The sequence below is a fragment of the Mytilus edulis genome, chromosome 6, assembly GCF_963676685.1.
Source record: "Mytilus edulis chromosome 6, xbMytEdul2.2, whole genome shotgun sequence".
Lineage (NCBI taxonomy): Eukaryota > Metazoa > Mollusca > Bivalvia > Mytilida > Mytilidae > Mytilus > Mytilus edulis.
The window spans coordinates 33,599,769-33,625,325 of record NC_092349.1 but is presented as its reverse complement, the minus strand read 5'-3'; the positions used below and the strand labels follow the sequence as shown (position 1 = coordinate 33,625,325).

At 32.8% G+C, this 25,557-nt stretch overlaps 3 protein-coding genes across 3 annotated transcripts; 2 read left to right on the top strand and 1 right to left on the bottom strand.

The window, feature by feature from the left end:
• The first annotated feature begins 16,052 nt into the window (after positions 1 to 16,052).
• LOC139526361 (ankyrin repeat domain-containing protein 29-like) lies at positions 16,053 to 16,475 on the top strand. Its single transcript, XM_071321498.1, has one exon. The coding sequence runs from the start codon at positions 16,053 to 16,055 to the stop codon at positions 16,473 to 16,475; it is 423 nt and encodes a 140-aa protein (XP_071177599.1).
• Positions 16,476 to 17,061: 586 nt separating this feature from the next.
• Positions 17,062 to 17,622, top strand: LOC139526360 (ankyrin repeat domain-containing protein 29-like). Its single transcript, XM_071321497.1, has one exon. It carries the CDS (start codon positions 17,062 to 17,064, stop codon positions 17,620 to 17,622), a length of 561 nt encoding a protein of 186 aa, XP_071177598.1.
• Positions 17,623 to 20,967: 3,345 nt separating this feature from the next.
• Positions 20,968 to 24,754, bottom strand: LOC139526068 (uncharacterized). Its single transcript, XM_071321225.1, has 2 exons — positions 23,664 to 24,754; positions 20,968 to 21,356 (listed from the first exon to the last, which is right to left on the bottom strand). The coding sequence occupies exons 1-2, from the start codon at positions 24,541 to 24,543 to the stop codon at positions 20,968 to 20,970; spliced, it is 1,269 nt and encodes a 422-aa protein (XP_071177326.1). The 5' UTR covers positions 24,544 to 24,754.
• Positions 24,755 to 25,557: the final 803 nt, after the last annotated feature.

Here is a 25,557-nt window from a genome sequence, read left to right as displayed (position 1 = left end):
TAACGGAAATGAGGTATGTGTCAAAGAGACAACAACCCGACCATAGAGAAGACAACAGCAGAAGGTCACTCACCAACAGGTCTCCAATGCAGCGAGAAATTTCAGCACGCCGGAGGCGTCCTTCAACTGGCCCCTAAACAATTATATATACTAGTTCAGTGATAATGAACGCCATACTAAACTCCAAATTGTACACAAGAAACTAAAATTAAAAATAATACAAGACTAACAAAGGCCAGAGGCTCCTGACTTGGGACAGGCGCAAAAAAATTACAATAGTTCTAGGAAATATCATCTACCGAGAACTCTACCAAAATAGAATGATAAGTATAGTTTTACAATACAATATCAATTTATATATGGCTCCATACCATTATACAATTACAACTTTTGATTTATTAAAATTGATATTACTAGTACATGTTTTGTTTAATATTCCTTTATTCCTGATACTAAATTGATTTTTTTTTAATTTTGTATGAAATTCCATGGATTACTAGTACTCGAATGAGTAATATCTTCTATATATTAAATTAACATATTTTACAACATAATTTGAACACTGTATAATTCAATGAATATTTTCTTCTGAAAGCCCAGGTATTAACCCTTTGTCTCGCTTTAAATTAATTAAAAATCTAAGTGTACGCAATACAATCCGGCTGCGCGTTGGCGTAAACATTTGTCTAAAGATATATTTCAGAAAACAGAATACTTTGAGTCTTCATACCTTGATTATCATTCTTTGCATATATTTAATTCTGAGTGGACAATTTTGTTTTAGTAGTTTTATCAGGTTAGAACTAATTTGGTGATGTCACATTCGGGGTAAGGGAGGCAATGGTGGTTACGACAATTGGGACATGTTTATGTTTATCTGTGACACAAATATCCAATAATGGTCAAACAATACGTGATGGCGTCCGTAAACATTTTGAAATGATGACTTGAACTTTGTTACTTGAAACCCTTAGTTTGATATCTTCTAAATACACAGCAACCCTCTGCAATAGTGTTGTAAACACCTGTTTTGGAATATTGTGTCATCTAGGAGGTATATATTCCATATGCAGGCTCGTTCACTCCGAAGTACTGAAATAGTGATAAACCAGATTGTGTTTGATTAACCGAATGTAAACAAATTGCATTTAGTTAAAACGACGATTGTGCTGAAATGTTTTGCCTGTTTAGCACATATAGCACAAATAAATCGCTACGAATGTCCATTGTCCCTAGTCAATATATATAGTTGACTTTTTTCTTATATCTCTATTCTAAAACCAACATATGTGGTCTAGGAATCAATATTTTTTATATAATTCCATCGGACAAACGTAAACTCGCCTTGAACAACGTATATATTTGTACTTAGAAAAAATTTGCAACTACCACGAATGGTTAATTGTTTGCTTAAAGCATTAAGGGGACAATATAACATTCATAGGCAGTAACACAACCATACTCATTTCATATATTATAAAAATTGCGGCAGATTTTATTTCGAGGTTAGAGATAAAATAAAAGATATTGAAAAACACCCTTCTGATGAACAAAGGTCGGATAAAGATAGCTGTCAGAATCTTGACATTAACGCGACATGAAATCAAAAAGTAAAAAAAGTTTAATATGAGCCGTTATTAATGATGTATTCATCTGACTTTCCAGTCTCGTTCAGTCTCGTTGAAATCTCGTTCTTGAATTATTTCCAAAACATGTTATACAAGTACAAAATATCAATGAATTTTAAAAATATTATAATCAAACATAACTCTGTGAAAAAAATGTGAATTTACAATGAATGGTTTTTGAGTAATCCAGTTTTCAAATTTTACGACCAATAAAGTCTGTATTTTTTAGCCAAAATTTTGTGAAAATGGGTGAGGGATACAAAAAAATATTTTAGAAGAATCATGTACATCCCATATCATTTTGGTCTTTTCAAATTTCTTAGATATGTATTTTTTCAATCATTTATAACAAAAAAGTTGAAATAATATGAATTTTGTTCCGAAAACTGAGAAAAATCACAAAAATACTAATTTGACAGCAAGGTAAATTTTACACAAAAAAGCATAAAAATATGATAAAACTTTCTTATAATAACACCTACCTTTAGTTTTTTTTTTTTTAAATTAAAATGTATTCAGATTGGTCCATTTCATCTTTATAGAAAGTATGAAAAAAAGTTTAATTGTGGAACTGTGATTTTTTTCACGATAATAGTCCAAAAATAGGTAAAAGTCGATGAAAAATGGGAAAATCATAAAAATTGGGCATTTTCTAAGGGCCGTAGCAAAAAAAGAAGTGCACCACCATATGATTTTTTCTTCACCAATTATTTTGTTACAGTCTTATAAACCCAAAAATCAGGTTAAGAAAAAAAGTTTAATTCTAGAAATTTTTGGCTCCTCAGAGGTGTACATCCTTAAGCTCCTATAAATTGTAAGAAAACCCAAATATAACATTACCAAAGCCCTTATAGATTATGGTCAACAGATATGAGCAGATTGATATAAGCACGAGACATTAGTACAAAAAGATAACTAAACCAATATAGTATGTTTATCACGCTACACTGAAAAATGACATTGATTGAGGTAAACAATGTTTGCTCTTTCTCAAAATGAATTCACCGTTTTAAAACTGGGAAACACTAACCAAACAATGTTGGTAAACTCTTTAGCTTGGTATGCACAGGAATAACATACAATACCGGCTGCTATAAGAACTATTATAACTAAACGATCTTCATCGAAGTTCCGTTACCGTGTTAAAATGTCCATTATCTTTAGCAAGTCCCAATCGAGGTAACTTGAAAAAATAGCAAATTTTCTCTTTTAATATCGGTACAAAATAAGTGATCTTATGATTAGCAATAATCTCCTTATTCTTATATATAAGGTTATTCTGTATCACCAAAATGTAAGTGTACAACCTTTTAACCTTTAAATTTCCAAGTTCGCTCACATTACTTCTTGGAATTATGTGGCGCTACAATAACAAACTCTCTCTCAACAAAACTAATACAACTACGTACAATAGCCCGTTGCTAAAACTTGAAAAGGAATTATCTTAACAACGACCGAATACGACGGCAACATTTATTTGTGTGAAAAACATCAAGCGGACAAAGAAACAACAGTAGCAGTAGAAAATTTGGAAAAATTAAACATGGATCTTTACATGGAACTGACATGAACTTTAAATTAGAACATCTAACCTAGAGGGACATGCCTTTGCTAGAATCCCTCAGTATGGATACCACTACGAATGACAACTCAGTGAAATTTTTCGACATCGACTTGATATCTCCAATTAAACATGCAACACCAACAGTCGGAGCAACCATCAAAGCGATTAACACCATCCTTGAGAAAAGACATCACATTCTTACACTAGAATATACAATTAGAAAAGAATCAACTAGAACACCCATATTTTTAATACAAACATTGACTTTAGACCATTTTATGGATCAAATGAAGTGAAAGACTTCTTCGTGGGAAAATTAAAGGCTATACGTCAAGAATCTAACCAGTGTATTATGGAAAAAATAAACTGCATCCTGCAAGGAGTTTTCTACCAAATGTACCGTCGATGCTGATAAACTTAAACTGGATCTATACAAAGAACTAAACTCGGGTTCTGAAAGTGGTAACAAAGCTATCACCGAGTTTAATGATGAACTACTTAAACTTAAAAACAATTGGACGGAAGAATACAGAACAAGTGTGAACAGAATGAACTGAACATCGGGAAACACCACCAACTTTAATAGGGATCTAAACCGCCCTTACTGCAACAGGCACGAATCTGCCGGCAAACTAAATAGAAGAAGATAAACTGTACATTTGAATATATCACGCTATTTGTTCCTACTTAGTTTTTGGACTATATATCACTATACAAATGTAAGTCTACCTCCAGATTAAAACATTAAACTTGTTTATGATAGATGTTGGTATTTATTTCTATTATATGAATTTACTACGACTGGTTAGTCAATTTATGAAGAAAATTATATTAATATTGGCCATATCAACTATCACTGTACATATTATAATTAAACCTTATGTATTACTCCTAAAACGAAACGATAACGATATAATATCTCTCTACCCTGCACCCATTAAATATAATGCAGAGTATACCAGTTAAGACAGATAAACACACAACATTTCAATAACGATTACAACAATCAAATATCTATACACTATACAATGTAACAAATTCAACGATATCAATTGTATTATTATCTATTATTCAGGGATGTGCAGAAAATGTAAAATTTATATTTTTTTTATATTACGCAAAACCACAAACTACAATTATTTACGCTATGTGAAGATCTTAGGAGGTCAGATATTCCATTCATAACTACTCACCTAATTAACCTTCTGTAAGTCATTCTATTTTTATCACAAATCTGATCCTAACATTATCTGCAGGTAATTGCTATGTAATACGATAAATGAGGTTAAAATAGCACGAGTACAAAAATAAGTTCACTACTTTACAATCAACATGGCCAGACGCTTTAAACGAACTATTAAAAACAAAAAGTATGACATAAACTTGTAGAAAACAACAACAATAAAGGAGTAAATTACATAGTACCAAGTTAGTAAAAAATGCCGAATTATTTGTGAAAAATTTATCGGGATATAATTTGACGAATCACGAAACCTTATTACTTGCAAAAGGTGTAAAGTTCATTATTAACCCTTCGAACAAAAATGCCATAAGAAACGTTATGAAGGACTTTGACGAATTCTCAAGAAAACTTAGATGTCGATATCTCTTTAATGATGGTAGAATTTACAAGAGACACCCTTTTTACATAAATTCGGGATATAAACCGATGGATTCTTGTCCAGCAATTGAAAATTACATATTCTCAACAAAAATAGAACTTAGTAGAATGAAAATAAACAAACACACCAGAAATATATCTGCCGAGGAATTGTCGGCTAATCGGAATCTAAAGAAAAATAATAACATTATTAGAAAAACAATAAGGTCTTTAATAACGTAGTGGACCGTCATAATGATAATTATATTGACAATATAACATTCAAATATTTGAAAGAAAACATAAATACAACTGAAGTAGGAAAATTCTTTTTGTTGTCTAAAATACATAAACTTACTCAAAATATACTATCAGAAATGGAGAGAAATGAAACAGCTAGACGAGAAATTTAAAATTTGTGGAACGCCCTTACACAGTATTGGGCACTATATCGATTATTTTGTTGTTCCACTTGTTAAAAAAAAATATACATGTATAAAAAGATACGTCAAGTTTTATTAATTAGATTGAAAATATTAAACCCCAAAGAGACTGCTATCTAGTAACATTCGATGCAAAAAATATGTACACTTGCTTTACATTTAATGAAATACTAAAAACTACTAACGCGGCACTGACCAATATTGATCCAAGCGAGTATGAAATAAAAATTCCACCAAAGAACAGTATACTTCGCCTATTAAGGCTTATTCTAGAGAACAATGAATTTTTTTTTAACAATAAACTTTACCGTGAAACTTTTGGCGTGCCTATGGGCGGATCGGCAGCTGCTGAATTGGCCGACCTTAGAATGTTTGTCATTCTTGAAAACGTTTTACAACGCTTTCAGCACAGAAACAAAATGATAATGACTTCCAGATTTAGGGATGACTGCTGGATTATATATTCCGGACCTATAGAGGAAATACACGAACTACTTACAATAGCTAATACTGCACACCCGCACTTGAAGTTCACCTACGAATTTTCCCGTAATGAAACAATATTCTAAACCAACTGAAACCTCTCAATATCTAAACAGATACAGCTCACACCCGAAAAGTGTTTTCAACGGATTTATCAAGGGTGAAGTATTGAGATACATCAGAAACACCAGTAGCAGAACTGAACTTAAAAAACAGTCTGAAGCTTTTAAAAAGACGTCTCCTCAACCGAGGATATAAAATATCTTAAATCAACGAATTTTGTAAGAACACAAAATATAGAAAGGGAAAACCTGCTTATAAAACGCCCAACGAAACGGGAACAACCACTAGTTATGTTAACAAAATTCACAACCCATCTATACAGAAACTAAAAAATATAACTACAAAACACTGGAAGCTGATTTCATTAAACCCTGAATGTGTGAATATATTTAATCATCATCCTATTATAGCTTATAGAAGACATACAAATTAACAAGAACTACTATCAAAGCATTAGCGGGTATAGTCTGCTCGTCTTTTCACAACACAACACAATATGATACTGAGCTCACAAAAAAAAAACCATAATCCACTAATATGTTATCCAAAGACAACCGGTGTATGGTCCAATATAATATACGAAATAAAACAAAAAACATAAATAACACGCCAATATACAACTTATTGTGTCGACCACTGATGAAGCCTGACTCAGGGATTTTCCCCCCAAACACGGCAGAAACACTGGGCCTAGCATTCACTAGTAATCCGAATTTAGCTTGAACGGACAAAAACGTGTTAACGCTATTTAAATGAGATTAATCGTCATTTGATAGAGATTGACAAAAATTAGATATTATATTTTATCCATTTCAATTCATTTCAATTCATTTTAACGCCAGTCAAATGGATTTCTCTGCGGTCAACCAATTGAAATCAAGATGGTGGTTAGATGCGTCAAACTAAAAGGCCACGCCCCCGTTAAACTATTTCAAACAGACATTAATTTGTTTTAAACATGGACGAGACCCGGGCTTTTTACAGGTAAATCACTCAAGCAAAACGACCTCGATGTATCTATCGTCTTTTGTTTCAAACATTATCGACTTCAGTTAATTAAATGCGTATAGTCTTAGTAAAGTCACATGCTTCACAATTTAACAAACGAATGAATAATACACAGGACATGTACATATATAATGGTTTTAAATAAGAACATTAAAATATATATGCACGCGCGGTTTAAAAATGCAAAACTTGTGAATCTGTTGAAAATAAAATAGCTAGATGTATAACATAATCTTAATTTGCACAAATGCACTAGATCTTTATCGCACATATATATGCGTTTCAAAAATTGCCAAGTGCTATGAAAACTCGTGGCATGTAAGTAACGTGTGATCCTTTGCAACTATTTACGAAACTTCATGTATTCCTGTATATTTACCGTTTCTCTTTTTTCTGTTTTACTATATTGTACTCGTAAATTAAATATAGACACGGAAAACCACACAGAAATTATTTATTGTGTACATAATTTAAATAAATGTATCTTATATTTCCGGTAAGCAACAAATATTCATTCCCTAGCTGTATATTATTTTATGGAATAGCTTGTAATGAAAAACAATGTTTTGTTGAATAATAAAATTGATGAAAATAATGTTGACGTTTGTTGAATATGATAAACAGTTAGTCTTGCTCAAAATTCTAAATGAAGTAGCAGCTCAATGAACTTTTAAAACTGTGTTAAATTGTAATACCGGTCACTGGCACAAAACAGGCGTTAATTGTGGAAGAGAACCAGATATCAAACAAAAATATTGTGCTTACGGTTCTGTAAAGGGATTATTGTGCTGTCATGCACCGTGACGTACTTCCAATAAATGAACATGTATTCTGTATATATGAGTAAAATTGAGAATGGAAATGGGGAATGTGTCAAAGAGACAACAACCCGACCAAATAAAAAACAACAGCAGAAGGTCACCAACAGGTCTTCAATGTAGCGAGAAATTCCCGCACCCGGAGGCGTCCTTCAGCTGGCCCCTAAACAAATATATACTAGTTCAGTGATAATGAACGCCATACTAATTTCCAAATTGTACACTAAAATTAAAATAATACAAGACTAACAAAGGCCAGAGGCTCCTGACTTGGGACAGGCGCAAAAATGCGGCGGGGTTAAACATGTTTGTGAGATCTCAACCCTCCCCCTATACCTCTAACCAATGTAGAAAAGTAAACGCATAACAATACGTACATTAAAATTCAGTTCAAGAGAAGTCCGAGTCTGATGTCAGAAGATGTAACCAAAGAAAATAAACAAAATGACAATAATACATAAATAACAACAGACTACTAGCAGTTAACTGACATGCCAGCTCCAGACTTCAATTAATCTGACTGAAAGATTATGATTTCATCATATGTACATCAGGCACAATCCTTCCCGTTAGGGGTTTAGTATCATACCATCATAACATATATGAGAAGAACATAACCCGTGTCATGCCAACAACTGTTTTTAGAATAAATGTGTTTAGTTCCGACGCAAAGACCTTATCAGTGACTCAATATTAACGCCAAAATATGCAATCTTTAATGACTTGACAACAGTATCGTAATTATATCCCTTCTTAATAAGTCTATTCAAAGGTTTTTTTAAGTTTCTGAGGTGAATACTGACACCTTTGTGCTTTATAAAGAATATTTCCATAAAAAATTGGATGTGAAATACCTGAACGTATAAGAAGTCTGCATGTTGAGCTATATTTACGAATGATGTCTTTATACCGATGATAAAATTTAGTAAATGTTTTGACTAGTTTGTGATATCGAAAACCCTGGTGTAATAATTTTTCAGTAATACATAAATTTCTCTCGTTAAAATCTAAAACATTGTTACATACACGAGCGAATCGTACAAGTTGAGATATATAAACACCGTAAGATGGTGACAACGGAACGTCACCATCTAAAAACGGGTAATTAACGATAGGAAATGAAAAATCATCCCTTTTATCATAAATTTTAGTATTCAGCTTTCCGTTAGTGATATAGATATCAAGATCGAGGAAAGGGCAGTGGTCATTGTTAATATTAGCTTTATTTAAAGTAAGTTCAGCAGGATAAATTTCATTAATATACATACTGAAGTCGTCATTATTGAGAGCCAAAATATCATCCAAATATCTAAAAGTATTATTAAATTTGTTTATCAGATGTTGTTTTGATGGATCTTTGCTTATTTTTGTCATAAATTGTAACTCATAACAATACAAAAAGAGGTCCGCAATAAGTGGTGCACAGTTAGTCCCCATTGGAATTCCGATAATCTGACGATATACGGAATCCCCAAAGCGAACAAAAATGTTATCTAGTAAAAATTCAAGGGCATATATAGTATCAAAGCATGTCCAATTAACATATTTTTTTTGTTTATTGCTACTAAAAAATGACCTAAAAGAGTTTGAACATATATATTCACATTCTGATTTTTTGAATGCCCATTTAATTAGGTGTGTGATTTTTTTCTTAATGAGAATGTGAGGCAATGTGGTATACAGGGTAGAAAAATCAAAACTTTGAATAGATTCAAAATCACCAATATAAGCATGCAATTTATCAAGAAACTTCCAACGAGTTCTTGACACTCCAAAAGTAATTTATTCCACTATTTTCGAAGGCCTTATTTGAACAATTTATTATAAGGTTTTTAATTGTACCAAGTGTGCTGGTAAGAAGAATAGACAATTTAGTAGTTGAACAATGGCTTGAAGACGAAATAAATCTATATTTGTAAGGGGTTTTGTGTAGCTTCGGAAGCCAATACATTGTTGGGACTTTCATTGTATTTGGCTCTGCTTTTAAAGCGGTGGCTAAAAGTTTATGTTTGTTACAGATTTCGTTTTCTGAAAATGGAGTCAGTTGGAATGTTGGTGAATTGGTGATTTCCTTTTTCAGAACCTCAATGTAAAATTTACGTCAAACAATAATAATGTTATTAGCAGCTTTATCGGCCGGGACAAAAACAAATTCCTTGGCTAATTCTTTTAGTTTATGTTTGATACGAGAAATAGGTTTATTTTGGTTATTGTTAATAGTAAAATGTTCTTTAAAATGTTGAATACGTATATCAACTATCTTCATTACTGAATTAAAAAAAGAGTCCAAAGATTTTTTGTCAGCTTTTTCCCGTTTTATCCATTTTATACAGTAAGTATGGAGTGAGTCGTGGATGATATTACGACACTCATTCCAATTAATAATTGACGGGGGACGATATTTAGGTCCTTTACTGAGGAATGATTTTAACTCTCGGTCTTGAACGATGTTAAGATCTCCTGTTATAACATGGGAAATGGGTCCATAAATATATTCGGAATTACTGCAATTACATGAAGTAGGTGTATTTTCACTGATATTAACATCTTTACACAATTGACTATAATTAAACACAAATTTCCGGGTAGATTTCTTGTAAATATAACAAATAAGAGGTAGCTCAGTATTGTCAAAATATCCAGAAATTTGTTCTTTAACAGAATGATCGTTAAATATACCGGCAATATTTACAAAATCAAAGCCTTTATTGACATACTTAATTTTAATAAAATGCTTTTTATGATCTTCAGGGCGATCAATTTTGGGAAATAATTTAGAATAACAATATGCCATAATAATTTGAACAATTTCATACTTAGGACTGCTATATGAAATTGTGTTGCAATCCTCCAAAATTTTATTTAACTTATTAACCGGTAACGAACAGAGTTTTGTTAACAGATAATGTCTGCCGTTGTTTTTTGAAATAGAAATTAGGTTCGAAATATTGGTATGATTGGCCCGAAATTTTCTTTGATTGCGATTTGTTCTACGACCGTGAGAACGGTTTTTACGAACAGTTTTAGAAACTATATCCAAAATGTTAACGGTATTGGTTCTAGATATATTACCAATTCCCATGATATTATCATTTAGACCGAGAGGGTAAACTGTCTGTAATTTTTTAATCCAATTTAATTCAATTATTTTCCGTGATCGTACAAACTTTGAATGCGATTCACCAGGCTGCTTATTTACTACTTCTAAAGGTTGAACTGCTAAATATTTAAAAGGATGGTTGTGCTTCTTAAGGTGTTGGTAAATGATACTTTTGAATTTATTTGGTCTTTTAAAACGATACAGATGTTCTTGAGTGCGTTTAGATAAATATCGTCCAGTTTCTCCTACGTACTGAATACCACACCCCGGTTTGTTTCATGTGAGTAAATAAATAATACTGTTTGTTTTTCAAGTTATATCAGTTTCAAAATTTAAAGAAAATGTGCGACCATTAAACGTGGACCTTACCGTATTGTTGGTGGAAAGACGGGGACATGTAAGTCATTTTTTGGCATGACACTTATCGATAGAAGGGTAGCCACGATTTTTATTGTTAAAAATGTTAGCGATGGTAGTATTTTTAGATAACCGATTTTGAAGATTGAGACGTGTAGATACCCTTTGAACAAGTTTAGTATTTAGTATTTTTCCATTTCTAAGCTTCATAATTGTTTTGTTAGTGAATTACATAATAAAGGAGCAAAGAATATGAACCAGCATACAATAATTTAAGTTATGTAAAATTGATAAATTTGTTAGCTGAAAATGTCAAACGCTATCAGTATAAATTACCCGAAAAAGATAGTGTATATCAGGGTAGGACTGATGGCTGACTAAATAGTTGAATGGGGCTGAATATTGAAATACTGCTTTTTGATAAATATTCCTAAAGTAATGAACTAAAGCAGTTCTCGCTCGGACACACACTCCATAATCTAGTATATTATAAGAGCATAAACCTGAAGCACGGGGAGGCACTCTACTGCCTCCACACGGCACTAAAGACAAACTCTGTAAAAAATAAAATTGAGAATGGAAATGGGGAATGTGTCAAAGAGACAACAACCCGACCAAATAAAAAACAACAGCAGAAGGTCACCAACAGGTCTTCAATGTAGCGAGATACATTTTAGTATGCGATAACGAGGGGTAGGTTGATTTAAGTTTAAGGACCTAGAATGGCTATAAGTCGGCATTCTCTCACGTCTTCTTTTGATTTAAAAAAAAAACATATATTTACGTTAGGGCCATTTAATATAAGTCTACTTACCAAATTGAAATGAACATTAACATTGTTAAAAAACTAAAACGGAAAAGAAACAATTCTGCATTGTGTAACATATAATTTTACTTACTATATTTTAGCGGAAATTTCTAAGTTAAAACTAATTGCCGTGTGAATAAAATATTTTATCTAGGTGCTCTCGTTGAAGTTCCCGTTACATAGTAAAATTAATTTCATTGGTCGAAACGTTTGCAAAATTTCAATTCAAGGTGTTCTCGTCGAAGTCCGCGTTCATGTTTTAATTCAATACACAATTTGAAGTCCAATATGGAAAAATAAAACTTTACGATTCTTCCAACACAACAAAAGAACATGTATCTATCTGTTTCGCCGATGAAAAAATATCACTATTTATATAAGAACCAGGATTTGTATACTATGCAATTTATTCCTCGAGAAAATAAACTTGATTTATTCACTTAAATCAATAATTGATCAACTTGAACTTTGAAGAAGTTACATTAATATATCTTTTCGTATCCTTTTATTTAACGTAATTAAATTTAAAAAACTAAATAAAATTAGATGTATTATTTAATTCAGATTCTTTATTTCTTATAAAACCAAGTTAACGGTACAAAGAAAGACAATTTTACATATAATAACATACAGATTTTGCGCATGACAAGTTTGCACAAAACGAGCAACAAGAATGAGAGATTGGTGATCAACCTGGAGAACATACTTCTATATTGCTGATTCTAATTAATTTACACAAATTTTCCAAAACACGAGTATTTATTGGAAATAAATAAAGTGCCGAATTTCAAAACATTTACTCGGTTTACATAGTAAGGTTTAAAAAAAGCTCTTCTACTTTCTGTTAGAGCTGTACAGTTTAGAATATAGTGAAAATCTCTTAAGAGTTATAAAGTACACAGTATCTTTCGTGTCTAATAATTCAACGCCATCTACCGGTTTCTTTAGGTAACCGATGATTACCAGTTCTAAACCTACATAACGTTATTTTATCTTTTAAAAGTAACAAGTCTAAATATTCAACTTCAAAGTTTTCTTTAAACAGTTTGTAACATATAATGCTTTTGTAGAATTTTCCATTTCTGATTTCCAAGTATGCTGAAATTGGTTAAAAAATTCTCTGTTTAATGCTCAACTTTAACCATTTTGGATTAAAACCATAGTTACTCTGATTGAACCAAATATTTGAAAATCTATTTATTCAATATTTTTTATACAAATCAACCATTCGAAAGTAAATCCACCATCTACGTTGAGTTTATAAATATATTAATATAGAATATTTGTCAATTTACTATCGGAACTGTTTACAATGTTAGACCCAAAAACTACCATACGGTATTCGGGTCCGTAGAAATACCGCAAAGGACCTCCTAAGTGCACTAAGAACAAAAATGTGCAATAAGGACCTGCTGGAATGATACAACTGCTACAAAGGACAAGGAGTTATGTTTTTTTATAACTCAATGGATAGTTTTCATTATAAAACTTATGTACATATACTTTTTTCTGAAGAAAGATTACTTTATTTTAATTACTTCCTTCCAGCAATTCCCCCGACATATTTTCCGTATGCAAAGTGACCTCAGTGTGACCCATCTCGTAAAATTCCGGTGATCGCAATACGCATGGATGTCCTTAAAATAAACTATTATCTGAATTTAAATGTTAAACACGTGCTCAATTTCAATGCTTTTTTGTTGATTTTTTGTCGATTGTTGACAAACAGATGACAATCGTTAAACTTCGGCTTCAAAACACAAACTTTAATTGCCTGCCATATTTTCACAATAACACTGACCGATTGAAAAAAAAATTGACGATTATACGAAATTTACACGAAAAAAATTATAAATTCGTGCACAGAAGACTAAGTTTTTTGATGTTTGTATGCATTGGTTCAAGAATTGGAAAAACATTATCTTTGCATCGGTCACTCGTTTCTTATGACTTTAAGGAAAATGTTTTTTTTTCTGTGCTGTATTCAGACCCCTGTATCAATAATTTTGTTTTGCATGTATACGAATGAAAATTGTAGTTTTTCTCCAATGTAATCATAGGTTTGAACGTTGTTTTTAATTTAAACTTTTGAAATATGTAATATGGTTATATTGATGACAACTTATAATTACCGGTAGATTTGCAGATATTGACACCTGTGTGTTTGGATTAACATGTATAGATTAACAGGTGAAATCTTCTGATCAGGAAAGAAATTACAAATTTAAATCTCTTTTTTTAAATGAATATGTACAAATAATTGTTAAGTGGCAAGTAGTACAGATATGCATGTCTTCATAATACAATTTTCGCATTACAATTTCTTGCATTTTTTTTTTTTATATTTCAGCTGTCCCTTTTGTGAATTTATTCAACAACAACCTTTTTTTTCTTACAAGATATGTTTTTAAAACTGAATTTCGCATTTTTGTCTTATGTTGAAAAGAAACCAACAAATGTTTTGTTTTAAAAAAATCCTGACACTCTCCCCTCCCCCTCTTCAACAAGAAAGAAAGATTGGATTGGCATTGTCTAGTATATAATTTTCAATAAAATATATGTCCAAGCATGTGCATACAGTAATGCATGTATGTATACGCATGAGTTTCTCGCTACATTGAAGACCCATCATAGCTTCATGCTCATGGGTGAGCTCGGATGCGCTATTTAAATACAATTTGTTTGTACAGAGGCAGAGAAACAAGTAATCCAAAACGTTCTATTCGAAAGTTATGTAGCAATCGTAGGAACTTCTGGCTCAGGAATTTTTTTTCTTTTAAGACATGTTGCACTAAAATTGATTAAAAAGGGGTATATAATAATTCCCTGCAGTCATCCTGTAAATATAAGACAATGGTATAAACAGGACAGAAAAACATTATTTGTTTTGATGACGTTTATGGGCGGTATACGATTGATCAACAGATGATAAACGACTGGGAACAGTGGCTTGGTCACATCACGTATATGCTTAAAGATAAATGTTGTAAAATTGTGTGTTCATGTAAACTTGAAATTTTTAAAGATGAAAATTGTAACAGCATTTCCATTCTAAATAGGTTTTGCCTTGATTGACTTAATGCTACTGAAAAGTTTGATTTAGTTCAAGTTTACTTTAAGCAAAATTCTGACAAAGACAATGAGTTGTCAGAAAGATACAAGTTTTACCATTTTTAAGAGGTTTATATTATAAACAGAACCCTCAGAAGCATGTAAGCATAAGCTCTTTTAGTAGAAATCCGTTTGATATTTTCAAAGATGAACTTGATAGGATGTATACAAATATAGATAACGGTAAGATGAATATTGTAGTTTGGCTCTTTGTGGGTTGTTAAACAACGCAATAACAGTACAAGATTTGTCCAAAAACGATATGGAGATAGAGGTAGGAATAGGAGATGTATTGCGAGAATGTGGACTGAAACAAGAAACAGATGTTAATATCTTAAAGGAATCACTTAGAGCACTTGAAGGTACATATTTAGTCATTGAAGATAGTGTATACAAAGTTATCCATGATAAGTTGCTTGATTTTGTGGCTAAGTACTTCGGTGAAAGGATGCTGCAGATCTTCATTGATAATGCAACAACAAGCTTCATACGAGAAAGATTTCCATGGAGGAGCGCAACCAACATGGACGAAGATATAGGGTTCGCCATCCCAATACCCGATGCACATGTCGATAGATATGCTTCTGAAAGACTGTGGAATGGTTTCGTAGACAATACATTTTTAAACAGAAACATGAGTTATCCTGCATTTACAGAAAGGTTTATAAATAATTTAAACAAACTTGATTGGTCAAAGCAAATTAAACTTGCCTGTAAGAAAGATATCAAAAATGAACATAGAGCTCTTCGAAGCAGTTGTTTTATGGGTTCTGTTGACATCGTTAAATGGATAATTAGTAAGAACAGTGACATAAACTATTTAGGAAAAGACGGTTATTTCCATTTGTTATTGGCAAACCAACAAGGACAGGTAAATGTTGTTAAAGAATTGTTACAGCAGTCAGAGTCAAGAGATGCAACAATCGGTATCGACAACGAAGTGGTTTGTCAAAATGCAATGTCATAAAAGACATGCAATACATATCAATAAATGTAGAAAAGAAGACACCACACTTCTACAGAATTGTCACAATACTCAGCAGATATAAAAAGATATAAATATAATGGCATGTCACTTCTGTGGATAGCAAGTTACCAAGGACATGTTAATGGTGTTAAAGAACTATTTCATAATTCAACATGTTCAACAGAATTCAATATCTGTAACAATAAAGGTGCAACCCCTCTGTGGATAGCGAGTCAGGAAGGACATGCTGATACTGTCAAAGAACTACTACAACATTCAACAAAGGTATATCAATATGTAAAAGACGGATTCTCACCACTACAGATTGCTTGTTATAAAAACAATATTGACGTTGTATGTGTACTTCTGCAATGCGTTGATGTTGATGTAAATCTTTGTGACGATAATGGAGGATCCTCCTTATATTTGGCAAGTCAGGAAGGTCACTTTGATGTTAAAATACTGTTACAACATTTTGCAAAGGTAAATACATGTAAAAAAAGGGTCTTTCATCTCTGTGGATAGCAAGTCAAGAAGGAAACGTTCGTGTAGTTAAAGAATTATTACAGCATTCAGCAAACGTTAATTTATGTAGCAATAAAGGTATGTCGCCTTTGTGGATAGCTAGCCGCCAAGGACATTTTAATACCGTGACAGAACTCCTACGTCATTTTGCACAGGTCAACAAATGTTGTGATGATGGCATCTCACCGCTTCAGATTGCTAGTTATAATAATATGATTAAGGTTGTTAAACTACTTTTTCTATGTCAAGATATCATTATTGATCTTAGTGATAAGGAAGGACGTTCCTCGCTTTATTTGGCATGTCAGCAAGGACATATTGGTGTTGTTCAGGAATTGTTACAACAAACGGCAGAGATAAGTATCTGTAGTAATAAAGGTGCATCCCTTTATGGAGAGCAAGCAATAACGGACATGAAGATGAGGTTACAGAATTGTTGCAAAACTCAGCAGATTCGAAAAACTGTAAAAATAACGGTGTGTCATCTCTGTGGAAAGCGAGTCAGGAAGGACGTGTGAATATTGTCAAAGAACTATAACAGCATTCAGCAGAGGTTAATACAAGTGTGAAAGATTAAATATCCCATATGCAGATATCTTGCTATAAAAACAGAATTGATATTGAAAGTGTACTGCTGCAATGTGATGATGTTGATTTTGATCTCGTGGGTGTTAAAACAGGATCCCCATTATATTTGGCAAGTCAGGAAGGACATTTTCATGTTGTTAAAGAACTGTTAAGTGACTATGCAAAAGTAAATAACTGTAAAGACAAAGGTATTTCACCTTTGTGGATAGCAAGTCAGGAAGAAAATCTCAATATTGTGAATGAACTACTACAACATTCAGCAGAAGTAAATAAACATTATGATAAAGGTGTGTCACCTTTGTGGACAGCAAGTCACCAAGGACATGATGATGTTGTCAAAACCCTATTAAAGCATTCATCCGACCTCAATAAATGTTGTGATGCTGGTATTTCACCTCTACAGATTGAAGTTGTCAATGTTCTTCTTTCGTGTGTTGATGTTGATATTATCTCTCTGATAATAGTGGACGTTCCTCACTTTATTTGGCTAGTTATCAGGGACATGTTATTGTTATTAAGAAACTATTACATCATTCCTCCGGATCCTGCAGATCCATAGTGAATAAATGTGATACTGAGGACACATCGTCTCTACGGAAAGGGTATGGTAAAGATGTCAAACAATTTACACGAAATTCAGCAAAAGTAAATAATATTTTAAACCTTTCGGCTGAAGCACACAAATATACTGACAAGGACATATCACCGCTATGGATACTAAATCAGCAAGAACATGTGAATGATAGTAAAGACCTACTAATTACACTCAGCAGACGTAAACAAGTGTAACGATAAAGATTTGTCACCACTGTGGATAGCCGGTGAGCTGGGACATGTTAAGCGTGTTACAGAACTAGAGTTACAATATTCAATTGAAGTCAACAAATGTGATGATTGGGGCGTGTCATCTCTGTGCATTGCAATTCAGGCAGGACATGTACTTGTTATAGTAGAACTGTTACTTCATTCGGCAGACGTAAACAAGTGTAACGGTTAAGATATGTCACCTCTGTGGATAGCGAGTGAGCGAGGACATGTTAATGTTGTTGAAAAATATCGAAGTCAACAAATGTGATGATTGAGGCGTGTCACCTCTGTGGATTGCAAGTCAGGCAGAACATGTACTCGTTGTAGTAGAACTGTTACTACATTCGGCAGACGTAAATAAGTGTAACGATAAAGATGTGTCACCTCTGTGGATAGCCAGTGATAGAGGACATGTTAATATTGTTAAAGAATTGTAACAACATTCTATTGAAATCAACAAATGTAATGATAGAGGCGTGTCACCTCTATGGATAGCAAGTCAAGCAGGACATGTACCCGTTGTTAAAGAATTGTTACAACATTCAGTAGCTGTAAATAGCTGTGATGATAGCTGTGTATCACCTCTGTGGATAGCAAGTCATCAAGGCCATGTTAATGTTGTGAGAGAACTTCTTCATCATAAGGCAGATTTCAATAAATGTTGTAAGGATAGCACACCACCGCTACAGATAGCAAGTTACAAAAATAAAGTTGAGGTTGTAAAAGTACTCCTTAAGTTTAATGATGTTCACACTGACCTCTTTGATAATGATGGATGTACTTTGCTTTTTCTAGCAAGTCAATAAGGACATGATGATGTTGTTAGAGAACTCTTGCAACATTCGGCGGAGCTAAATAAATGTGATATTAAGGACACATTGCCTCTCCGGAAGGCACATGTGACTGCACATGCCATTCAAAATATGTCACTTCACAGCTACATATTGAGTCGATAGGGAAATAATTTCAATTATGATGTGGAATAATGTGTTTAAAGGTTTCGAGTGATTCAGGATACGATTAAGTACTAATGACGTAAACTAAAACACATACGGTACTAATCTTTTTACCGGTTTATTCAAAAGAAAAACGTTTAATGCTTAATCTTGATATGTTCTCGGAATTCATTTTTTTCCCTTTAAATGTTCGTGTTTTCTTCCTTATCAATTCATTTGTTAATCATTCTTGTCGTTATTATTGCAAATGATACAGAAAAAATCAAGATCAATATATATGCAGTATCTTTACAGTTTTAAGTGTTCAATAAATATCACAGAAACTGTTTGGTGTATATGGTACTGGCCAATATTCTAATACATATTTTCAGTAAATATGGGTTTGTCCATTGAATTGAATTGAACAGTCAATTTGTACATTAAGCATAATAGGTATCAGATCTATCATGTAATAACAACAAATGTTTGCAAAAACATTAGGCAGGTTGTATTTAAATAAAACACTTCAGTTTCCTGCAGCATGTGTTGTACTACGTTCTAAATTATTAATTTCTCATACTATGCATAGATTACATTAGGTGTATTTGGCACAACTTTTTGGAATTTTAGGTCCTCGACGCTCTTCAACTTTGTACTTTTTTTGCTTAATTTTATAACTATTTTGATCTGAGCGTCACTGATAAGTCTGATGTAGACAAAATGCGAATCTGACGTATTAAACTTTAATCCTGGTACCTTTGATAACTAAACATCTTGAATTCCAGTAGAAAATTGCATGCAATGCTAATGAAATCTTTCAATTAACATTTATACATGAGGTAAGGACTTTATTAAAGAGGCAGGTTTGCAATATGCTTTATAAATTTTATAAAACTTTATCGAACAACTAATTCATACCTGGTCTAAAAGAAAAATCAGGAAAGTTGTGTATATTTAGTATGTATGTCCCTCTGGTATCTTTCGACCCTCTTTTAGACAAATTAGTTCCAGCGCATAGCTGAAAATTTGTCGATAAGTCATTTGGATATGAAATGAAAGAACTTATCATCACTGTAGAACCCTTTCTTTCTAAAATAATACGATATATGAAATAAAAAAATAAAGTCATATTTGAACTATTGTTTAGAGCACTTTACTTGTAAATTCAGCATTCATTCATATAATGTATTTTTATTTGTAAACTTTTACGCTTTTCGAATATGATATGATATTGCTAAAGTGACATATAGGTCCAATGGGCCGGGTATAAATATCAAATAAAAGAAATGGGGCAATGACTTCTTGGGTAATTTTAAATCTTGATCTTTCTCTGAAATTAACTCTATCAAAATATTTGATTGTTCAACCCAATATAAACCATTCCCCGAGTGAAGTTGAAAAAAGTCTGCAAGAAATAACCATCAATAGGTTTCAGTAAATAAAATGCAGCTATAAGTTTATTACTTTTGGACACCATACGGCATGGTTTGTTAAAAGTGAACAAAAAAGGTTAAACATGCTCAAAATAGGAACAATTGATCAGTATGCTGGAGTTTCTTATTAACAACATATTTGTTGAATTTCGATGTAGATATCTTTAACTAATTGACGGCATTCCTATGTGCACAACCTGTGTGCCTAACCTTGCCGACCTCTTCTTATTTTCATATGAGTCGGTGTTCCTTCATACACATGTCAAAAACAAAAAGATTATTTAATTTCATATTCAGATACATTAATGATGTTCTTTCAATTAACTATCCAAATTTCTCTAATTGCCAGGGTTCTATTAAAAAGTAAAATCACAAAAATACTGAACTCCAAGGAAAATTCAAAACGGAAAGTCCCTAATCGAATAGCAAATTCAATTAATAAGGCACATCAAACGAATAGACAACTACTTTCATATTCCTGGCTTGATACAGGCATTTTCAAATGTATTAAATGGTGGATTGAACCTGGTTTATAGCGTTAAACCTATCACCTGTATGACAGTCGCATCAAATACATCGTCCAGAAATAATGAGAGTTTATTGTAGAATATTGTTTTCCATTACACCACGATTGTTAATCTTATATCTATGGTTTATCGGGTTTGACGTTTAAAACGGAAGAAACCCTACGTTAAAAAGCCAAGTTAATCAAAATAAAATAAAACATTATCAGTTAATTTTTAATACAGTAAAACAGCTGTAAGAACCCTGTACATTAAAATTTTCAATCGCTTTTGCAAGTAAAATATCACCAGCCTTCATTTCAACGACTACAGTTCCCGATCCTGAATTATAATCGGTACTATGTGTCCCATATACAACCATAACATACGAAATAACTTTACTGTTTTTGTACAATGCAAATACTGCATTCGAATTGCCAGAATTCGCAATGTGAACGGCAAGTAGGTAGACGCCAGATGTTTCACAAGTAAAGGTTCCTGTAGTATGGAATTCAGTCACATTATTGATTCCTATAGATGTTTTGGTAACTGGAAATTTTATGATCTGTCCGTTGCGATAATCTACTGAACTTGAAATGCATGATGTTAAGGCAACTGAAAGAAAAAGAATTCAAAGGGTCAACATCTGAAATAAAACTGAATTTAATATTAGTGCTGCAAGTTAAAAAGAAAATGAAGAAAAAAAGAAAACTTATACGATATGTGCTACTTTTAGAACAAAGTAGTCCTAACAAGGTTAATTCGAAGTAGCGACATTCTGTAACTTCTGACAATATACTTTAATAATCCCTAGAGTTGACATACGTTATGGGTTTTCTCATATTTGAAAGCCGTACGTTTGCATGTTATTGCTTAAATCCACTTCATTTGAACGTTCTTGGATAGTTATCTAATTGGCAGCATACCACGTCTCCTTATCATTAAATGAGTTAAAAGCTGGTAATGTATGCTGTAATATAACTTCAACGGTTACTGCTTAAATGTTATACAGTTCTTACATATATATGATTATGTTTCTTTTTACCTTCTGAGGGGGTGAACGTCTGCTATTGATAATAGAAGAGCACTAACTAGACGTTTTGTGTTTGTTATTGCACCATCTAATCCCGCTTGTCGTAGAAAAATAAAGAATGCGAGGAGCATATACCAGTACATTAACTTTCATCTCACGATTTGGTTTTGGTCTGTAGCTCATAACTTTGAAATCCCAATTTTGCAATTCTTAAATTACAATGCTCGACAATTGAACCTTCCTTTGAGAATTACATCTCGAAACTATGTAACTACGCGATTCAAAACTTGAATTTTGATTTTCTGTAATTGGTACACATGGTACATGGTAGGTACATTTGTTATCTACATCAGGGATATAGGCTTTCGTAATTTGTACATTTGTTAGAGGTTTATCTATTATTCAGAATTTGTAATATGCCTACTCGTTTAATGCATTTATGTTATTTTTAGAAAGTAATGTGTCTGTATTCTTCAGTTGAATACTTGTAATCGACATAAAGCTGATATGAATATAAAACAAGCAACATTAAATTTTGTTACAACAACTGTTGTTATGATTATTATTACAACTCGACATGTATTTCTGATTTGCAGCATCAACCACGCGATTTATTACAACTTATCGACGGTTGAGTGAAAAATGACAACAATTTGTGTAATGTCAATTTACAAAATGCTGTAAATAAAAAAAGAAGATGTGGTATGATTGCCAATGAGACAACTGTCCACAAGAGACCAAATGGACACAGAAAATAACAACTATAGGCCACCGTACGGCCTATAACAATGAGCAAAGGTCATACCGCATAGTTGGCTATAAAAGGCCCCGAAATGACAATGTAAAACAATTCAAACGAGAAAACTAACGGCCTTTTTTATGTATTTTATTAACAACATGCTGATTAGAATACGAATATGGTTATGCTTCATTAATTGTTTCACGTCAATATAGGAATTTGACCGTGTCAAATCTGGAAAGCAAATTAGTTCTTTAAAATATATTGTAAAAAAAGGAAAATCACAAAAATACTGAACTCCGAGGAAAATTCAAATCGGAAAGTCTCTAATCAAACGGAAAAATCAAAAGCTCAAACACATCAAACAAAAGATGTATAGTGTCAATTTTAAACATATGATGTATTAGTTGATATCTATAGTTATCAAAGGTACCATGATTATAACTTAGTACGCCAGACGTCTACATAAGACTCATCAGCGACGCTCATATCAAAATAGTTATAAAGCCAAACAAGTACAAAGTTAAAGAGCATTTAGGATCCGAAATTCCAAAAAGTTGTGCCAATTATGGCTAAGGTAATCTATTCCTGGGATAAGAAAATCCTTAGTTTTTCGAAAAGTTCAAAGTTATAATATTAATTGTGTCTAGATTATTGTTTTGTTGTGTGCCGTTGCATTACTGTCCCAGTTTAGGAGAGGTTTGCGCCATAAAACACAATAAACACCGCCATATTCTGTATATTACTGTCCCAAGTCAGGATTCTGGGTGTCGATGGTTCGTGTTTGTCATAATTGTTTTTTCGTAAATTGATTTGTTTTTATGAATTCGGCTGTTAGTTTTCTCAGTTTCAAACGTTCATGATAAGGCCTTTTATAGCCGAAGATACCATATGTGTTGGCGTTTTCATTGTTGAGTGCAGTTCGGATACCTATATAATGCATTAAATCCATTACAATTGAAATTGGTGGATACATGTCTCATTGGAATTCATATCACATCTTATTTTTTTGTAAATGTAACAAAAGTTTGGATCTCAAAATTGCATAGTTACATGCAAACAATTTAAGAATTGCAAAGTTGGGATTACGAAAACTTTGGTTTTGATTATTGTATAGCTTAACTAGTGCATTTTGTTTACATTTACGTACCAGGCTGATTCATATCTTGCACCTTTCCTTTCAAAGTCCTGATCTCGCTTGACAAGCTAGTAAAATTCTGCTCCAATGACTGGAATCTATCTTTCGTAGAATTACCGTCTAGTGCGTAGTTCTGTTCAAACGTTTCTAACTTTAGATCAGCCACATTCGATTTATCTAATAACGCTAAAAAATCCTGGCCTCGCGATGTGGAGGTCCACGATAGAGAAGAAAAACGTGTGTTTAAAATTTTCACTTGGGATTTAAGGGTGTCAACACTGCTTTGTATCGTGGTAACGTTTTGGATGTTTGAAGCGGCAATGGAGTGTGTAAAAGAATTTAGTTTTTGATTTATAAGAACACTGAAATTGTTCCAATTTGACATTTGAACTTTCAGTGCAACATTATCATGTTTAAGGACATTGTTTTCGTTTTGAATAGTATCGAATTTCTTCTGCAAGACGTCATAGCTTTTCTGTAACTGGGCACTTTTTTCACGTAACTCAGAAGTTTCATTTTTCAATTCTACAATAGCAAACGAATGACCGGCACTGTTTCCAGATTTTAAATCCTTGACTTCTTGGTTCACAGTTTTTAACTCATTTTGAAGTCGCAGAACAAAAGTTTCCATTTGCGAGAGTAACTGCTTCTGTACGCCTAGTGCATCCGTTAAAATTAAGTAATGACTGTCAGTCAAGCCGGGTGTTCCTACGGAAGATATACTTGTTTTATTGGCCAATAAAAATCCATGGCAAAGAGATAGCATAATGCAAGACAGAAAACAAAACTGCATAGTAAAAATCATGACACCTTTTCTGTTGCAAGTCCATACAGATATGAATGACGGAAACACGACATGTGTTAGTTTTATTTCGGACGTTAATCTTATCATTTTATTGTACAGCAAAAGTCATGTACTAGAAACACCGATTAAGCAGTTATATAACATGTATAAGGCCTTCATAACATGATAAATGAATGACTTAATTCACTGTCCCGAATTTTCGATGCGCATTTCTATCTTTATCTTTGTGGATACGCTCATGATACGACGAAATGTTTTCTGACATTGAACAGCTCATACGAACATTTAGTTTATAACAAATTATGAATACCTTGAATTTTAGACATCTATTATCTCTATCCTTAGGGGGACGAATGGTCTAAGTAGTTACTACTGTAACCACTAGCCAGTTAATACTGAGGTTGTGAGTTCGAACCTCGCTCGTACGGGTGCGCTCGACTCTTAATTCAATAGGATTGTCAGTTTTCCCATCGAAGGTTTGTGGTTTTCTCCGGGGACTCAGGATTATTCCACCAACAAAAACTGGTTACTACGAGTTATCCCAAAAGCGGTGCTTAAGAGTAGCGTTAAAGCACAAATCGAGTGGCCAAAGAACTCATACGTTGATTTTTTTAGTGTGTTGATAACATTATTTCATGATGCATGTATATATGATAAAATAATCAAAATTGACATGGTGAGTGTAAAGTATATATGTAGCAGGTATTACAACGAAATTCCGTTATTTTCCGAAAAACAAATTTCGCTTGCGTGTGAAATAAATCCTATGATAATACACATCAGGTAAAAGTTATGATTTAGCTGGTATCAATGACGTTTAAACTATGGTCAAGTTACAGTTAATGAACTTATACGTGTCACAGCCTTGAATCAATAAACTGAAAAAATAATGCATTTATCTCTTTTATTATCTAAAATATTGCTGTTTGAATTGTTTCAAAATCGGTGAACATTGGTATAGAAAGTACATAACGCAATTATCGCCATGTTACGGAATTTTCCTTTGATCCCACTGACTGATAATTTCCTTTCTCAGCACAGTAGAGAGATATGAAAAGATATCGCTAGAAACTAAGGGTGCACGTTCCCGTTGTCAACGAA